Raw genomic sequence first — 18,845 nt, 5'->3', positions numbered from 1 at the left:
TGTGACCTGGGGAGGAGAGAAGCCTCTTGGGGAGACTGAGAACAGCATGTTTTTTCCACATGAGCAGAGCAGGGATGGGGTGGAGAAGGGGGAATTAAGAGGGAGGACTGCTCCTCCTTTTTCATATAAACCAAGGAGGGGCCGGCAAGGGAATAAGACAAAGATAGAAAACAAACACAGAGATGTAAAACAGGGGTCTTAGAGGGGCCAGAGATGAGAGTCTCAGGGCAGGAAGTCTGAGGAGCTGGAGGGCTGAGGAGCAGGCTCTAGAAACCCCAGGCCCCCCTTGAATGGGAGGGGGAGCCACCTGACTCTAGGCCAGATCCAGAATCCTGGGTTTGAGGCCAGGCTGGGTGACATCAGATGAGTGCTTTCCCCTCTGGATCTTGATTTTCATTTTTCCCACTTTGGTCCCTGGACCTCCTGGGGCCACTAACTGCTTACTTGGTCATCGAGCCTGGAGTAACACTCCCAGCCTGGTCCTCTAGCAGCTCTGGGAGACATCTGGGGCAGATGGGCCCCATGGCCCAGAGGATTTGGAGCCGTTCCCAGGTGACCCAGCAGGCCGCTTGCCCCCACCAGCCCCCCCATCCCCCAGCTCCTCCTGTCCCACTCCCAGTGACTCATGATTTTCCATCTTCAAGAAAGAACAAACAGACGGGTTTCGGCCCATCTAGGGGGGAGACTCCAAGTGACTCCGGAAGGCAGGGGATTGTGGTCCTGTGACTGTGCGTGCATCTGCACGTGCATATATATGCTGGGGTGTGGGGAGGGTCTCAGCCCTCCCAGAAGCTGGGTTCAAGGCTAACCTACTGTGTGATCCTAAAGAAGTGGCAGTGCTTCTCTGAATGTCAGTGTTGATAGTGAGATGCAAACATGAATCTGTACTTTCTACGTTTTTGTCTTGAACTTTTTGTGTGGGAGCCTGGTCCCCAGCTCTGGCTGTCCTCCTACTGCCCCAGGCAGATCATGTGGTCTGGGAGGATGCTAGCATCTTGTTCAGCAAGCATTTATTAAGCACCTACTATGTGCCAGGTCCTGTACGGAGACTCAGCCATGGATAAACAGATGCTGACAGGCTGATGGTGGACATACTTATGCCAGGTGGAAACAGCACAGAGTGACCTGTGTTGTAATGGGGGGAGGTCAGGGTGCCAGGGGCGCTCAGAGGAGGCTTCTGATCCAGCACTGGGCGAGTAGGGGGTGAGAAAAGATGGCTTGGAAGAGGTGGCATCTAAGCTTAAACTGAAGGATGAACAGAATTTACCCAGCCGGAATGAAGGAAAGGATATGTTAAGCAGAATGAACAGAATGTGCAAAGCCTCAGACTCAAAGAGGATCAGGTATATGAAGAGCTGAACACAGGTCATTGTGGCTGGAGGGTGAGAGGGGAGCCTCTCTATTTATTTCCAAGCATTTACTGAGTACATAGTGAGTGCCAGACACTGAGGGCACATGGTTAGGCATGGGCTTCCTGCCTTTGAGGGTCTGGTGGGCGAGGCAGATCCAGATCAAATAATCATGACAGGAAATGTAAAATTGTACCTATGAGACAAGGATGCTCAGAGAATATTTACCCATCCAGTTAGAGAGGGCTTTCTGGAGGGGGTCATGCTCCAGCTATGACCTGAAATACAGAGAGTCAGCAGGAGGAAAGCATTTGGGCAAAGGCATGGGGTGGGAATGAACCTGGCTGATTTGAGGAAAAATAAGGAGGGGGATGAGACTGGACCAGAGTGAGCCAAGAGGAAGGTGGGGGGATAGGGGAGATAGGGAGGCTCAGACCTCAAAAGGTTCAAACCAGACAAGGCTTTCAAAGAGGTGTGGATTGAGATAGAAGGGTAATAGGGAGCCATGGGGAGGGTCTGGAGCAGAGGAGGGTGAGATTCGACCATGTGAGCATCTAGACACTGGACTCAGACCCTACTCTTCTCCGTTTGTCTATGGGGACTTGGGCAAGTCATGGCTCCTCTCCAGACCTCAGTTTACTGTAAAATGGGTATAACAGCACCCATGTCACTGGGGCCACCTGGTGGCAGAGGAGAAAAGTGTCTGCCCAGGGAAAGAATGCTCAAATGGGGGGAATTCCAGTGATAGGCGAAGGGCACTAGAGTGCTGGGCACTTCCTCAGGTCACGCAGCACCCAGGGGCAAAGTCAAGGTGGGAGTCCTCACGTCCAGCCCTCCTTCAGCCTCAGCCCCTTAGCTGACTGGGTGTGGGGCCTCCCGCAGTCAAGCCGACCAGCCTTCAGGTTCTCCATCCAAAAAGCTATTAATAGAGCATCACTGTTAAAACTGTTAATAAAATATTTAAAGTTGAACCTATTAATGTTTCAAACCATTAACCTATTAAAACTTTTGATAAAACATGAATGTCAGAGGGGCCTCTGGGACTTCAGAGGGGATGGAGCCAGTTAAGCACTAAGTGGGAGAGGGGACAAGCTAGGGAGCCCTCCTGCCTAGGCCTCAGTGACCCTGGCCCGACCACTCAGGGCTGTGTGGCCCCAGGCAAGTGAACACCATCTCTCTGTGCCTCATTTTCCCCATCTGCAAAATGAGCATCCCCACTTTGCAGAGTTGCTCTGAAAATCAAATGACTTTTACATGCACAGCCCTTGGCTCAGCTCCAGGCTAGAAGGAAGCAGTTTGTATTGATGCATTTCTGTCTTCGCTTTCCATTTCATATGAACCTGTGACTTCTGGGGAAAGACTGAGTCTCTCCGTGCCTCAGTTTCTCCTTGGGGACAGGAGACGATTACAAGCCCCTCCCATGGGGCCGAGATGGTATCAAGGCTCCTCTGACCCTGTCCCCAGTGCCTCCACCAGGCTGATCCTGGCGGCCTCTATCCCCTGGGGACCGGCTATAATTAGGTCCAGACGCAGCAGCTACAGACGGTATTTTTGTCTTTGGGACAACAAGTCTGGTTCCCACCAGGTGTCCAGTTGCAGGGCCACAGGGACGGGAGGGGGTTCCCACCTAGGTCCTTGAGACTCTCTGCACTCTTGAGCAGTAGCATGACCCTTCTTCTCTGAGCCTCCATTTTCTCACCTGTACAATGGGGACCCTAGGATGGTTGGGAGTCAGGAGAGTCTGAGTTCTTCTCCCTGTGGTTCCTCAGTTTCCCCCACTGAAGCTCTAATCACCCCATTGTATCTTACATTCCCCTAGGAGTGCCAGAAATGTGGGTGCCTTTTGTCTAGGGACCCCAAAACTCATGAAGTCCCCTGGGGCAAAGCCCAGGCAGGGGAGGGGGGTGTCATCCCACAGCAGGGACACAGAAGGACTTAGAGATTCTGTGTGGCCTCAGTTGCCTCTGCCTAAGACATGGACATTCGAGGTCCTGCCTCTGAGTGTGATACCCTGAGACTTGACTTCCTTTTCTATGGAATACGTCAGGCCCACCCCAACGCCGGCATTCGGAGCATAGAGCACCTGCTACAGACGCCTGAAGACCCCCAGACACACACCTCCCTTTCCAGGCCCCCTGGGGCCCCTCCTGGGGCAGAGGAGAGGCAGCTGATGCTTCACAGGCAGGAGACCTGGCCGGAGTGGAGTGCGGATGTTTGTGCAGTAGAAACAGCAAGAGAGCGGAAAGGATCCAGAGATGGGGCCTGGGGAATGTCAGAGTGGGTGGGGGTCATGCGGGGCCTAGTGGAGGGGGACCCAGAGAGGGGGAGCTGGGTTTGAACCCCTCTGCCCTGAGGCAAAGCCTTGTGCCTCTTACCACCTCCCTCCAAGCCTCAATTTCTCCACCTGGCAAAAGGGTTAAGGGTTTGTGGTTTCTGGACAGCCCTGAGCAGCTTCAGGCCTCCTTTTCTCCGTATGGAAAATGGGCAGAGAGGTGTAGGAAATGGGCAGCCCCTCGGTAAACTCCGTACCTCTGTAACCCTCTCAGAACGGAGGACGCTTCCCTTTCCGACTTCCGCATTTCACTCCTTTCAGCCAAGTTATCAACCCCCAAAGCTGCCCTAATTGGGGACCTTTTGGCAGAGGGAAGTGGCGTAAGATCCGGGCTCTGGGACCCACGGGGCCACCCCCCAAATGGAGGGAGCAGAGAGTTGCGTCCAGCACAGTGCCTCAGTTTCCCCATTTGTCCCGGAGGGGGGCATCAAGGAGAGGTCCAGCGGCGAGGCGGGGCCGGTGCGCCCTCTGCCCCCTCCCCGCCGGGCCCCGCCCCCTCGGCTGTCCAGAAAAGGTCCCGCTCAGCCCGTGCTGGGTGCAGCGTCCACGCGGTCTCGGCGATGCAGGGACCCCCCGCGCCCGCCGCGGCCCCTGGGCCCGGCTCCCCCCGGGGCTCCCCTCGCGGCTCCCCCGGGCTCTTCAGGAAGTTCCTGGTAAACCAGAGCATCCGCCTGCAGCGGCGCTTCACTGTGGCCCATCCGCTGTGGTGAGGCGACAAGGAGGGCCTGGCGGGGGTCACCAGAACCTCCGGGCCGGAGGTGGGAAGGGCAGAGGCAGGGACAGCTGGAGCCGGGTGGGGAATCGGGGTAGGGATGCTCTGTCCCTCCCTCTCTTTCTCGGTCTCTCTCTCGCTCTGCCCTCTCTCTGTCTCGCGTGCTTGGAGACTCTGTCTTTCTTCGTCTCTGTCTCCCTCCACCCGCTGCCTGTACATTTGCCCTGGGGACCAGCGTCTGTCCCTTTCCAGCTGTTTGGCCCAGAGCGGGACGGGCTGAGGCTCACGTCTCCTCCTGACCCTCGTCGGCCGGGGCGGGCGGGCTGAACGCCCAGGCGGCGAGGGAGGAGGAAACGACTCCTCCCCTTGGGCTGGCTCCCGGGTCAGTCCCGGAGCCAGCAGCTAGGTGTCCCGGGGGTCCTCACAGTAAGCCTTCGGGGTCTACAGACGAAGACCTGATTTGACTGGGGCCTTCGAAGCTGGGCGTTCGCTGCGTAGGAGGGCGACTTGTGTGTCCCACCCTGAACGCGGACCTGCGCTCGCCGAGCGCCGGCTCGTCGCAGCCCCGCACGCGTCCTGCAAAGATTTGATCCACTGTTCAGGGTTCGAATCCCGACCCTTTCAGGAAGCTGTGACCCCGTGGGGCTCAGGGGCGAGGCTTGTGGGCGCCGACCGCGTCTGGCACCTTGCGCTGGATTCGTGCCGCGTTAGTACTCACTTGATAATTTGGCACCTGGCAGCTCAGGGACTGGAAGTCCCTTCACCAAGGTCACAGGGCCAGCGACAGCCGGCAGGGCCGAGGGAGTCGTGACCGTGGTCCTTGATGGCGCCATTTCAGTCCCGGAGGGGTTGGAGGGGTGTCCCAGGTCCCGGAGAGCGCCCCCAGGGCACCAGATAGATGCCTGCGAAGACGGGTCCCTGCGGAGGGTTCCGGAGAGAGCTCAAAGGCGTTGAGGGAGAGCCACCATTCCCAGAAAGTGAGACTAGAGGAGGGTGGGTTCCTCCGAGGGTCACTTGCCTCAGTTTACCTATCTAACCGATGGACAGACGCGCGATTCCCACAGTCCAGGCCACCTCACTCCGCGCCGCCCGCGTCATGGAACCACGGTCTGACCCCGCCGTTCCGGGCTAAGTTTAGAGCAGAAAGAAAAACCACTTTTCTCGCGGCGCGAAAATTCCGGCCCAGCCCTTAACCCTCTGCACCCATTACTTGGATGCGAATCCAGCACCCTGTTGCCTCTCCTGGCCTCAGTTTCCCTACTGATCCATAGATTTGCTCTTCCAGAACATTTGAGGAGAGGCAAGGGTGGGGTAGGGGTGCACCACCCCGAGGTCTCCCCGCTCCAAGGGCAGGTTTGGGTATCCGCTGCCGGTAGCCCTCCAGAGTGTTTCGCGGCCAGCCATCAAGCCTTGGTCCGGGCAGGGTAGGGTTAAAAATCCCCGCCCCTAAGGGTGACGTCACGAAGCGGGCACTCAGACGCACCAGCTGTCTGGGGATTCTCTTGGAGGCGGTGAACTCGAAAAGGCCGAGAGCCGCCGACACAGCCGAATAAGCCCGATTTTACCCGAGTGAGGCCGGACGAAGCCGAACACGCCCGACTCGGGCCGAGGGCCACCAGGACTCGCTAGCGAAGCCGGCTTTAGCCGAACGTGGCCGAATGCATCCGAGCCTGCCCGAGCGCGGTCGGACCTCTCCGAATCTTACCGAATTCACCCGACCGAATCTATCCGGACCAGGTCCAAACCTGTGTGATCAGACCCCAATCAAGTCAAACCAGGCTGTACCTGACCAACCTAGACCGAATCCAGCCGAACTAGACAGAATCCTGTCGAATCCCCCACCCCCACCACGGTCTGAGCCGAATCCCCTGCTCAGAATCTTCCGGCAGGTGCTGATCCTGGCGGGGGGACTGGGATGGGGACCCTTTGCAGGGGACCAAATGGGCACTGGTCCTTAGCCAGGAGCCCGATGTCTTGGGCGGTCTCCAGTGTCTTCCTGTCTTCGTTTCTCCTGGCTGTCCCCTTCTCAAAAACCCACGACCCACACACCGATGGCCCCTTCTGTCCCTGGCTGCTAACTGCTCACTCTCCTAACTCCTCCCCCACACTTCTATTTCACCGCGCCCCTCCCACTTTTTCTCTGATCTCTAATCCCAAGGGGTAGGGGTGTAGATCCCCCTTAACCCAGTCAAAGTGCGGCATGATGGAGACACAAGGGCTGAGAGCTGGGAGGGGGGTTTGGGGATTATCCAAAACCAGGGGCACTGGAGGGACACTGGTGCTCTGGGCAGAAGGCACAGCCTGTGCAAAGGCCCGGAGGTGGAAGAGAACAGGCAGAGCGTTTGGACCTAAGATGAAGCAGACGAGTTGGGAAACGGAGAACAAGGCAAAATGAGCTGGGGGCGTGGTTGTGGGGATTGGGGCAGGGCCGTAAGGAATGTGCTGGGACCTGGGAGCTGGGGGTGGGGACAGGTGATGGGGAGCATCGCCAAAGCTGGCTGGGGGAGCCTTGGAGCACGTCAGATCTAGGCAGGACCCTGGCCATCTCCATAAAGGAAAACCCAGGAAGTCATTTCCAGTCCCCATGAATTTACCACGGGACCTTGACCTTAGTTTACTCCTCAGTAAAACAGGCACAGTTGCCCTCCTCGGGTCCTCTGTTGTAACTCCCCAAAAGCCTCCTCGGGAAGGAGTATACCTCGTCCACATTAGAGACCAAGTGGTTGATGTCCAGAGAAAGGCTGGAACTACCCATGGGCACACAGTCACTTGGGGACAGATCCGAAACTCATGCTCCCAGGGGAAAGGGCTCTGGGTACAGATGTGGAGACAGAGGAATGAGAGGCACGTGGTCCCTGAGTAGGGGTGCAACTGTGGGGAGGGAGACAAACCAGAGGCCCCGGGGAGGATGTGACAGAACGGGAATGGGCCACAGCCAGGCAGCCACATGCCAGGACCGGTGGCACTGACCATGCCTAATCTGCCTTCAGCTTTGACCTGGAAAATGGACTCTCATCCGGGAGAAGCACCCTGGACCCTGAGGCCGGCCCGGGCCTCGGCCGGGTCATCCAGGCCCCTGCTCAGCACAGCCAGAGGCGCGAGTCCTTCTTATATCGCTCCGACAGTGACTACGAACTCTCACCCAAGGCCATGTCTCGGAACTCGTCTGCGGCTAGTGATCTGTGAGTCCAAGTCTGGTGGGATGACACCTCCCGGTTCTTCCCTCCTTCCTTAGTTCCTCCCTTCAGCACACCTCCTTCAAGCGGTCATTTGAGCTGGGCTTTGAAGTTTAAGTAGGTGTTTTCCAGAGAGCTCCCTTATTCAGTCGAGCATGCTGAGAATGAAATCCAGTAATTCTCTGTGCTTGACTTGTGTCTGGAGTTCCGTGGCAGTCTGGAGACTTTAAGGCCAATTGGCGGCAACCGAATAAACGCCTTGATTTGAGGTCCCCGGTAGCCATAATGAAAAGGAAAATACAGTGATTTCTGCCTTGCCTCTACTAAGACCTCTGCTGCCCCCGGTTCACTATTTGTGAGATGGGGCTCCGTCAGAGGAGCTCTGGTGGCTTTCAGAGGAGTCAGGTGAGGGGAGCTTAGGGACCAAAGGTGGAGTCCTGTGGGGAGGCCGCACTCAGCTGAGGGCATAGTCTGGGTAAAAGCTGGAAGATGGCGGTGGGGGTGGGGCGCCTGGGTGGTTCAGTTGGTTAAGCATTGACTTCAGCTCAGGTCATGATTTCCCAGCCATGAGTTCGGGCCCCACATCAGGCTCCTGCTGTCAGCGCAGGGCCTGCTTTGGATCCTCTGTCTCCTTCTCTTTCTACCCCTCCCATGTTCTCTCTCTCTCTCAAAAATAAATAAACATTAAACAAATATTTATGTGTAAAAAGCTGGAAGATGGGAACCAGCGTGAGGGCCTCTCTTGGCCGCCCTTCCTGATGTCCCATCCCCCTACCCTCCACCCCGCAGACACGGAGAAGACATGATTGTGACACCTTTTGCCCAGGTGGGTGCCCACCACGTGCCCTTCCTCCCTTGAGCCAAGCAAGGGGAACGGACCCGGCTTTCTAGCGCTGATCACGCCCCTTCCGACAGGTCCTAGCCAGTCTGAGAACGGTTCGGAGCAACGTGGCAGCCCTTGCCCACCTGCAAGGCCGCGGGGCAGCCAAGTACGCAGAAGGCGGGGCGGGGGCGGGGCTAGGCCGAGGAGGAAATGGGGCCCTTGTGGGCGGATATGGGGGCGGGGCCTGCGGGAGAGAGGCCAGGAGGGGCGGGGCCATGCCAGGAGGGGCGGGGCCTGAAGGCAAGGTGGGCAAAACTGAGGTGGGGCCTGACTCGAAAGAAAGCGGCCAGCGACTTGCGGGGCGGGGCGGGGGCTGGATAGGGGCGGGGCCTGGAGACTTGGTGGCGGGGCCGTACGAGTGAGGGAGGCCATTTGTACCGCAGGCAGGCTTCGGTCGAAAACCCCCTCTTTGGCAGTCAGCCCCTTCCACTTACAGGTAACGTGCCTGCTCCTACCCCTTCCTCCCACAGCTGGGCGGCTGTGAACTTCCTCTCCATGGGGACCTATTCAGCCCATGAGTCCTTAGGGACTTGCTAATTGTAATCTCCAAAACACCTTTGGGGATGAGGTCTGTCACACCCATATTACAGATGGGGAGGCTGAGGCCCAGGGAGGAACAGAGACCTGCTCATCCATGGTCACACAGCTACCTGGGGAACAGATCTAGGACTCAGATCCTGAGGTCCTGAGTGGCCTTATTGGGAAGGGCTCTAGGGTCCAGATACAGAGGAGGAGGCGTGAGGGATGTGGGGTCCCCGAGCAGGGGGTGAGGCAGGCCTCCTGACCAGCTTGGCCCCCAGAGGACACTAGGCAGAAGCTGGCTTTGGAGACACTGGACGAGCTGGACTGGTGTCTGGATCAGCTGGAGACACTGCAGACACGCCACTCAGTGGGGGAAATGGCCTCCAACAAGGTGAGGAGGGCCGGATAGCCCAGAGCATTCGCCTCTGCCCACGGTGCCCCCATCATCACCGGTGCCCCCATCATCACCGTCCTCACCTTCCCCTGCAGTTCAAGCGGATGCTGAACCGGGAATTAACTCACCTGTCTGAAACCAGCCGCTCTGGGAACCAGGTGTCCGAGTACATCTCCCGAACCTTCCTGGGTGAGCCGTGCTGGGTCACTGCTTGAGCAGCATAACAGAGGTAGGAAGAGTCAAGAAAAAGAAAAGATTTCTTTTACAGACCTGGATACGGAGAAGACAGAGCCAGACGTGGACACTTCCAACCCCATGGGTCAGAGAGAGGAACAGAGGGAATTTTGGGAGGAGACGGGTTTTAAAGCTAGGGTTTTGAAGCATGAGTCGAAGTTTTCCAAGGGAGCCATGGAGCGAACGTGACAGCTGGGTCTCCAGCTTGGGAGATGGGAAGCACATTTGGGTGTTTGGGGGGAAATGCTGAGCCCTGGTTACCAAAGGGGCATGTGAAACGGATGAAAAGGACACAGGCTGATCCTGAGGCTTGGCAAGGTCCGTGGCCCGAGGCAGGGCAGGATGACCCCAGTAGGCGAATCAGTTTCCTTAAGCCCCGCCCCGCCCCGTCTACAGACCAGCAGACTGAGGTGGAGTTACCTACGGTGACCCCCACGGAGACCCCAAGGCCCATGTCCCAGATCAGCAGCCTGCGTGGGCTCCCCTACAGTGCCAGCCTGTCTGCAGCCACCGTGCCGCGCTTTGGGATCCAGACTGACCAGGAGGGGCAGCTGGCCAAGGTGAGTCCCCAACTGGAATACTGAGACTTGACTTTGAGTCCTGGCTCTGCGTGGATGGCCTATCTTGGGCCTCAGTTTGCCCACCTGTATACTGGGCAGGTGGGGCTCAGCACAGGACCTGAGGCCTGGTGGGGGAGGTCAGGGGTCCAGAGTCTGAGCAAGCTGAGCTGGAGTTAAGCTGCAGTTCTTCCCGTTTTAGGAACTGGAAGATTCTAACAAATGGGCGCTTGATGTGTTCAAGGTGGCGGAGCTAAGTGGAAACCGGCCCCTTACGACCATCATATTCAACATCTTTCAGGTACCTCCCTGCCCTTGGCTTCCAGTGCTACTGGGATTTCTTCCCTTCACATCTTCCTACCCTAAGACCTCAGGGGACACTCATTCTTCAAATCCTCCCTGATACCCCCAAATGGCATAATGTGAGCTACGTGTTGAAGGAAGAATAGAAGTTTGTTAGGTTGAAAACTTCATTGTCAGTAATCCTCAGCCCTGAGCCCGCCCCTGAAGAGACTCAGTGTTGGAGTCAAAGATAGACCAGCGAGGAAGGACAGAGACACCAAGGGGATTCAGAGGGAGAGCAGGGAGGGCATCCTGGAAGAGGGGGCATCTGGGGGGCGGATAGGAGTTCAGAAGGCGAGAAGGCGTAGGAACGGTGTATGCTGCTGCCCAGAGGCCACGGCCTTGACTGGAGGCCTGTGGTGGACCAGGAACGGGACCTGCTCAAGAGGTTTCAGATCCCGCCAGACACACTCGTCACCTACCTTCTGACGCTGGAGAGTCACTATCATGCGGATGTGGCCTACCACAACAGCCTACACGCCGCTGATGTGGCTCAGTCCGCGCATGTGCTGCTGGCCACACCTGCTCTTGAGGTACTGACCCTAAGTCTAGAGGCAGGCAGGGTGGTGCAGGGCGCAGAGAGCACACCCCTCACTTCTTAGGCCTCCTGCCTGCCCAGGACGTTTTCACAGACCTGGAAGTCCTGGCTGCCGTCTTTGCAAGCGCCATCCATGATGTGGACCATCCTGGGGTCTCCAACCAGTTTCTCATTAACACCAGTGAGTCGGGGGTGGGGCCCGGCCGCCAGTCAATCACGTGACCTCAGGCCCACCCTTTCCTGCTCCGAGCCTAGTCTCCCTGTCTGTGAAATGGCTGGGACAGTCCCCCCCTTTGGTGCTCAGAGCAGTTCCAGGTACACAGTAGGTGCTTAGTAAAGGAGAAAATAATAAACATGGCGGAGCTGATCTGGGATCATGAAGATGTTAAAGTTTCTGGGTCCTTCGAGGTGCCTGAAGAACTCAGTCAGTTAATTACCGGGTGCCTCTTGTATAGATCCTTGGGGAGCCGGGGATGAGAGTGGAGCCTTCTTATTCAACAATCCCAGAGTCTAATAAGATGGTGACTCAGTAGTTCATTCAACCGGCACCCAGTGTGCACGCTCTGCTGCCAGGCCAAGGTGTCAAGGAGTCCCCAGTCTCGAGGAGGGAGAACTGAACACCGATATCCCCAGACCTGCAGGCAGGGCAGGGATCAGGGCAAAGACAGAATTCCGGAAGGCTTCATGGAATAGAGGGCATTAGAACTGGGGCCTCCATGCACGACACGAGTAGGAGTTTGCCAAGGATTTGCAAAACCTGCCTTTGGGTGGAGTTGGTGGGTGGACACGTCTTGAGGTCTGCCTCCCTCACAGACTCAGAGCTTGCACTCATGTACAATGATGCCTCCGTGCTGGAGAACCACCACCTGGCCGTGGGCTTCAAGCTGCTGCAGGCAGAGAACTGTGACATCTTCCAGAACCTCAGCGCCAAGCAGCGGCTGAGTCTGCGCAGGATGGTCATCGATATGGTGAGGACGTGGCTGGGAAGGGGATGGGGCGATCTTGGCCGGGCTGGGGGTTCAGCTGGACCTGGACACATCTCCGCTCTGAACCTGGGCCTCCTCCTCTGTGAACTGGGTCAATGACCAGACCATCCAAGCCCCAGATGAGGGTCACCAGACCCTCGGTTGGGTGAATGAAATCCTGGCTTCACTTCAGACACGGAGTTTCTAGGGTTTCCCCGTGCAATTTCTTCTGAGCCCTAAGTCTGTATTTTTCAGATCAGAAGACAACAGTCAGCTTTGGGGTCTTGTGCTTCATTCATTAATTATTTTACCTCTACTTATTATTATTTTAATTAAGTAGGCACCACGCCCAATATGGGGTTTGAACTCACAATTCTGAGATCAAGAGTTGCCTGCTCTGTGGACTGAACCAGCCAGGCGCCCCTCTTTCATCAATTTAACAAACATTTATTGGACACCTATTGTGTGCTTGCCCTGTGCCAATACCAGTAGAATTCTGGTCGTTATTAGACTCCTGGCCTGGGAGGGAGATGAACCCACAGGCAGAGCCATGACGGGAGAACCTAGAGATGGAGCCGTGATGGGGGGTGGGGCAGTACTCAAGGTCAGGGAGGGCTTCCCCAGGAGGGAAACACTGAAATCGGCAGGGCCTGTGGTGTGCAGAGCGCCATGAGGTGGGGGAGACCAAGGCAGCGGGAACAGCATATGGGGACAGCTCAGAGGAAATCAAGTCTCTGTGTGAAGAGGAATTAAACATTTGGTGAGGTGGACTTGACTTGGGGCCTTGGGCGACAGGTGCCCCCAGGGGAGCATCATTTCAGGCAAATGGGAGGTTTGGGGATTGAGATTTTCTTCCTTGATTCTCAGAGAAGCCCATGAGCTGTGTGGTGATCACACCTGGGCGGGCTGTGCTCAGGTCCAATGAAACTGATTTTATTTTTTTCAGGGAAGTTGAAACAGCTGTGCTCAGAGCTGAACTTCCCTCTGAATGTCTGAAAAAAGCCCTTCTGACTGCACAGTGGCTACAGGGGGTGGGGTTAGGGAGCACCACGGCAGGTCCTTCCTGGTTTCGGATCCACCTGTGGTCCCCATGGCCCTCAATAACCCCCTTGCTCCTCCCTGAGCCTCACTGCTCTCCTCACCCACCATCGCGACTGCATTCACTGGCTCCAGCCCAAACTGCCTCCTCTGTGTTCCTCAGCTCATCTGGCACCAGGACCTTTGCACAGGCTATGCCCTCCGCTGGGCTTCACCATTGCCCTCAGGCACAGCTTACCTCACCCCCGCCCCCCAGTTTCATATCTCTCCCTGTGCCCTGTCCCATGTGAACCCCATGAACCCAATGACCTTGGAGAAGTGACCACTGACTCAGCTCCTCTTGTGAACTAGGTTTGCAGTGAATCTTGTTCCATCCCCCCCATTGCACAGATGAGGACCCCGAGGCTCAGAGGGCCTAAGGCCGGAGTGGGTGTGGGGTCTGGAAGGTGGGGCGGGCAACCTTCCCTTGTCTGCTCCCAGGTGCTGGCCACGGACATGTCCAAACACATGAACCTCCTGGCGGACCTCAAGACCATGGTGGAGACCAAGAAGGTGACAAGCCTCGGAGTCCTGCTGTTGGACAACTACTCTGACCGCATCCAGGTGTGTGTCCCGTGGAGCCCTGGAGCCTCGCTTTCCACGACTCTTGCCTGGCTTTGTTTATGAAACACCGCCTATGCAGGGAACTTGAAACGGAGGCACCTACGCCTTAGCCATTCTTTCCCACCCAGGCCTCGGTTTCCCCACCTGGAAGGCAGGTGTGTTCCTGGCGCCAGCCTCTTGCGGAGGCTAGCAGGCCTGAGGGCGGCCCGGCCCAAGCCCTTCCTGAGCCTTGGTCTCCCCAGGTCTTGCAGAACCTGGTGCACTGTGCTGACCTCAGCAACCCCACGAAGCCCCTGGAGCTGTACCGCCGGTGGACGGACCGCATCATGGCCGAGTTCTTCCAGCAGGGGGACCGGGAGCGTGAATCGGGCCTGGAGATCAGCCCCATGTGCGACAAGCACACTGCCTCCGTGGAGAAGTCCCAGGTCTGAGGGCCCCTGGGCTGAGCCACCAGCAGACACTGGGGATGGGGAGGGAAACAGCGGGTGAGCCCACCCCAGGAGTCCTGGCTTGAGCCCAGCTGGCCAGCGAGGGGGAGCGCCCGAAGGGTGAGGTCTGCCCGGGGCTGTGTGGAGTCGGGCCTGGGACACATTCTCTCTGGACTATGGGATCCCTACTTGCGGAGTTTGGAAATATCTGGGTGATGTGGTGGGCCCTGGAGGGGCTCCCAGTCAGGGGGACACCTACATCCTGCCCTGAAGTGTCAGGGATGAGGGGCTGAGGGAAACCAGAAAGGGCAGGAGAGGTTTCCTAGAGGAGGGGCTTTTTGAAGAGGGTTTTGAAGGATGCGTAGGATTGGGAACTGGCATTTCAGACAGAAGGAACCACCACTGGGATAAAGGCCTGGAGGCTGGTCCAGGTCAGGGTTCCATGGTGACTTGCCATACAGCTCCCTCCCCCACCCTGCCCTGTATCCACCCACAGGTGGGTTTCATTGATTACATCGCACACCCACTGTGGGAGACGTGGGCTGATCTGGTGCACCCAGATGCACAGGGCCTGCTGGACACACTGGAGGACAACCGTGAGTGGTACCAGAGCAAGATTCCCCGCAGTCCTGTGGATCTGACCAGCCCCGGTCAGGGTGGCCCCGACAGATTCCAGTTTGGGCTGACTCTGGAGGAGGCAGAAGAAGAGGAGGAGGAGGAGGGAACAACATTGGACACCAAGGTCTCAGAGTCACCTGACCCTGAGCTTCTGGTCCCTGAAGCCCGCCCAGACCCTGGGGCCCTAGCCCTGGACAACCAGAGGCCTGTGGGCAAGCCCTGCATGGACCACGAGGCCAACGAGGCTGAGCCCTTCGGCACCTAAGGGTTCCTGATGGGTGGGCAGGCCTTCTAGGAAGAGGTCCGAGGTGGCCCCTGCCTTGCCTCTGCTCCCCTTCCCCCCCCCCGCCGACGTAGAAAACCAAGCTTTTAATTATAGGCAGGCCTCACGGTCAAAGTGAAGGCACCCGCTGGGGCCCAGTCTGAACCTGGAGTTTGCTGAGAGCTCTCCAGGGGGCCGGGCTGGGGGCAGCCTCTCCCAGCACCCTTGGGATCTCCCTTCTGGGCTTCCACCCCTGGCGTGGAAAGAGGGTGTCTTGCGAGGCCCCTTGTCCACCTTCTCCAGTGGCCACTCCTGAGGCACATCCGTCACTTGATTCTTTCATCCTGTATCACCTGTTTATCGGGCACCTGCTGTGTGTCGGCCTGTGGCAGCTACGCGCTGGCACAGTGGCCCTGCATGCGGGTGCGGGGAGGCAGCCCGGAGGAGATGCACCCCCACCCCAGGCGCCTCGCCTTCCTCTGCCGGGCAGCTCCGTGCAAGAGACTGGAAACTTGAATAGGAGAATTTTCCGCACCGAAGCTTTGTCCAGACCTGATTCTGGCTCCCGGTTGGTAGCACAAAAGAGGGCTCTGTGCCTTGAGTGGTCTCTGAAGACTGACTGAGCTCACGACGGCTTGTGCCCTCACTGGTTGTTGCTTTAAGTGCCTGAAGTTTCTGTCCTGGGGTCTCTGGGTTCTGTCCCCCCAACCCCAGGACCCCTGCTGCCCCCCTCCCTTTTCTCTGTCTTACAGAGGGCGACACAAGCACAGGATCCCCGCCCCCCCCGCCCCCCAAGTCTCTACATCTTCGATGTCTGAGATTCCCCAGACTCCCTATAAGGGAAAGGGGGCCCCTGATGCCTTCGTTCAAGGCACAGCCCCTTCTGGGCCTCAGTTTCCCCTGTATGGCCTGATCCTAGTACTCCGGTAAACTTTGGTTGGAGGGTGGTGTCCATTACCTTCCCAAAATATCTTAGAAACGTGGGGGCCTTGAACGTGGCTCTGGGCTTAAATAAACCCTATTAGCCAAAATTAATACCGCGCCCACCCCAGGGATGGAGAAACGGAGTTGCAAGGAGGTCCTGTTGCCTGATGGGCCGCGCAGTGGGGAGCAGGACAGCAGCCAGCGGCGCCTCCTGGCGGACGGAGGCACGGAAGGGAGGCGGGGTGAATTCGGAGGATTCTCCTGTCTTACCCGCTGTTTCTTAGCTCCTAGCTTGGGCGAGCACGAGCATGGGCTCAAGTATCAGGGTCGATTATCTCCCCGCCCCGCCCCGCCCCTCCTCGCATGCCTGAAGAATTACACGCGACACAAATCATCAAGCAGCCCCTGGCTTCAAAAACAGCTGGCTTGTTTCCTAAATAATTCCCTTAATGATTCCATCCCAGTGAAAATTCATCATCATCACAAGTAATGATCAAATTCCAAAGAGGGAGAATTAAAATTCATCTGGGTCATGAACTTGGTGCATTTCCTTCCAGACTTTTAAAAGGCAGAGATTTAGGGGATTTGTATTTATGTATTTCTCCCTTTCCCTTTACTTACAAGTAATACGGTTTACTGTAGAGAATTTGGAAATTCTGGAAACATAAAAAAGAAAATAAAATTCTGCTATAACTTTCCTGTAGATCATCTGCCTTTAGAATTTCACCTTATTTACCTGTTTTTTTTTTCTTTCTCTCTTTCCACCTTTTTATAAGAATATATGTTCCCCTTTGATTTAGGCCACAGGCACCTTTCTCCCTCCCTACTGACTGCACTCCACTCATGCTGGCCCCACCTCAGGGCCTTTGCACCTACTGTGCCCTCCACCTGGATTGCTTCCCCCCTACCCTCATCCTCACTGGTTGCATCTCAGCTCAGCATCTCCTCCCCTGCACAGTCATTCCTGACCCCACCTCCACTCCATCCCAGGCTGGCACTAGTGGAAGTTCTCGAGGATTCTTGAATTCACGTCCACCATCCTCTCCACATCCTGATCCCCACAGGTCAGGGCCACGTCCACCACACCATCCTCAGTAGCTCCTAGAGATGAATATTGACAACTTCAAGTCTCTTAACCTCTCTGAGCTTGAAAAGAGTGTGTCCTGAGCCAGGCACCGAGCTACCTGCCTAAGGTACACATTAACTCTGCCTCTTTCTTCTCCCATTTCACAGATGTAGAAACTGAGGCCCACAGAGGGGGTGAGCGAAGTCGTTCACATGTTCCATGTCCCCTACTTTCTCCTGTTTAGGGTCCTTACCAAGGGGCACAGTTTTCGCCTTTGTGGCACACTCTCCACCTGAAGAGGAAGGTTGGAGAAGGTCTTCTGGGCTCCTCGGAACTTTTAGCCCTTGTGACCTCCTACGGTGATTCTCAGGGCCTCAGTTTGCCCTTTCTCTTAAGGAAGGAAAAGTTGCCTAGCCTTCTCCTTCACGGAGTTGGAAAGAGGTTGTCCTTTGAGTTTGTTTAGTGAGTTGCAGCCTCTGTGCCTTTACACTTGCTGTTCCCTCTTTCTAGAGCACCGTTCTGCCGCCTCTCCCTGTGGCCAGCTCCTTCTCCAGGCTCCTGCTCAAATGGCACTTCTTCAGAGAGGCTCCCTAACCTCCCTGGCCAAAGTCACCCTCTCTCCAATCACTCATTCATATCATAGCATCACAGGGTACTTACTGTGTCCACAGGTCTAAGGTGCTAGGGACACCAATCCCTGCCCCTCAGAACTCTCAGATGGCTAATGGATAAACAAGTCAAATAATTGTTTCTGATGGGGATGTGTCAGAAAGGAGAAATATGGTGATGTGATTGGAAGGTGACATGAAATTGGAGGTGGGTGCCCAGCAGAGATCTGTGGGGGATGAGAGAGCCAGGCTTGGAAGGAGGCGGGGGAACTGTGCTCCGGACAGCGGGAGCAGCAGATGCAAAGGCCCTGAGGTAGGACTGCACCTGGAACCAGAGGGAGTATCTGACTGGAGGAGAAGATGAGATGGGGAGGTAGCTGGCTAGAGGCAGGTGTCGAGAGAGGCTGGGCTGTCAGGTGGAGTCTGGACTTTACTCTGAGTAGGGTGGGACTTGGGGGGACTTAAGACCTCTCTGTCACCAGCTCTGGTTTCCTCTGCTGTGCAGCAATTTCCCCCATTCGACCATCCTCCCTAATTCTAGAGTGGAATGCTCATTCTCAACAATAAATGCCTTGCATTATTTGTACTTTAAAATACAAATTCCGGGGGCGCCTTGTGGCTCAGTCGGTTAAGCATCCACTGGCTCAGGTCAGGATTTGGTGGTTCATGGATTGGAGCCCCACATCCGGCTCTGTGCTGATAGCGCAGAGCCTGGAGCCTGCTTCGGGGATTCTGTGTCTCCCTCTTTTTGTCCCTCCCCTGCTCACGCGCTCTCTCTCTCAAAAATAAATGAACTTAAAAAGATAAAAATAAATACAAATAAGTAAATAAAATAAAATACAAATTCCTCTGTGCAGAAGCTGGTGCCCAGGTGCCCACTATTGTGGGCTTTCCCCCCTTGGGGTGGGGGGAACAGGTGTTTCTGAGTGCCACCCACATACAAAGCCCCGGGCACGCGTTTGGGAGGTCAGGGAGCCAAGCAGCCTTACACGTCCTTACGTCCACCGGGGTGTGAGCCGGTTCCTCAGGCAGCGCGTTTGGGACCTCACTGACTGCCGGTCTGGGGGTGGGGGAGGTTGGGGGTGAATTGATTTTTGTTTATTTTTTTATGCTTTACTGAATTTCCCAACTCTCCGCATCAGGTTCGTAATACTTTTATAGTGCAATTGAAGGAAAGGGACAAAAATGTTACCCTTATTAAAAATAAATGCAAGCGGAACGCGAGGGACGTCCCGAACTTCCAGGGGGCGGGGGAGGGGGGCGGCTCCAGGCGCTAAGTTATTCTGGTCTTTAG

General features: G+C 56.4%; 1 protein-coding gene and 1 long non-coding RNA gene across 6 annotated transcripts; one reads left to right on the top strand and one right to left on the bottom strand.

Annotated features, from left to right (window-relative positions):
- Positions 1 to 1,369: 1,369 nt before the first annotated feature.
- Positions 1,370 to 5,731, bottom strand: LOC115273791. 3 transcript variants are annotated; one of them, XR_003900951.1, is made up of 3 exons: positions 3,879 to 5,731; positions 3,468 to 3,611; positions 1,370 to 2,268 (listed from the first exon to the last, which is right to left on the bottom strand). It is a non-coding gene; the product is annotated as an uncharacterized LOC115273791 (long non-coding RNA). The 3 variants fall into 3 exon arrangements; XR_003900950.1 differs by having other exon boundaries at positions 3,468 to 3,980; positions 4,849 to 5,731; XR_003900949.1 differs by having other exon boundaries at positions 3,468 to 5,731.
- Positions 4,044 to 16,580, top strand: PDE4C (phosphodiesterase 4C). Of its 3 annotated transcripts, none has more exons than XM_029917044.1 (15): positions 4,044 to 4,387; positions 7,384 to 7,575; positions 8,359 to 8,395; positions 8,485 to 8,558; positions 8,836 to 8,888; positions 9,241 to 9,365; positions 9,464 to 9,557; positions 9,999 to 10,162; positions 10,362 to 10,460; positions 10,870 to 11,034; positions 11,121 to 11,220; positions 11,853 to 12,007; positions 13,523 to 13,645; positions 13,888 to 14,070; positions 14,570 to 16,580. In XM_029917044.1, exons 1-15 carry the CDS (start codon positions 4,242 to 4,244, stop codon positions 14,954 to 14,956), a joined length of 2,097 nt encoding a protein of 698 aa, XP_029772904.1. In that variant the 5' UTR covers positions 4,044 to 4,241; the 3' UTR covers positions 14,957 to 16,580. The 3 variants fall into 3 exon arrangements, with proteins under 3 accessions (XP_029772904.1, XP_029772903.1, XP_029772902.1); XM_029917043.1 differs by having other exon boundaries at positions 4,160 to 4,387; positions 10,404 to 10,460; XM_029917042.1 differs by having other exon boundaries at positions 4,161 to 4,387; positions 9,253 to 9,365.
- Positions 16,581 to 18,845: the final 2,265 nt, after the last annotated feature.

Source organism: Suricata suricatta, chromosome 12 (assembly GCF_006229205.1).
Source record: "Suricata suricatta isolate VVHF042 chromosome 12, meerkat_22Aug2017_6uvM2_HiC, whole genome shotgun sequence".
Taxonomy (NCBI): Eukaryota; Metazoa; Chordata; class Mammalia; order Carnivora; family Herpestidae; genus Suricata; species Suricata suricatta.
This window is presented reverse-complemented; position numbering and strand designations above follow the sequence as displayed.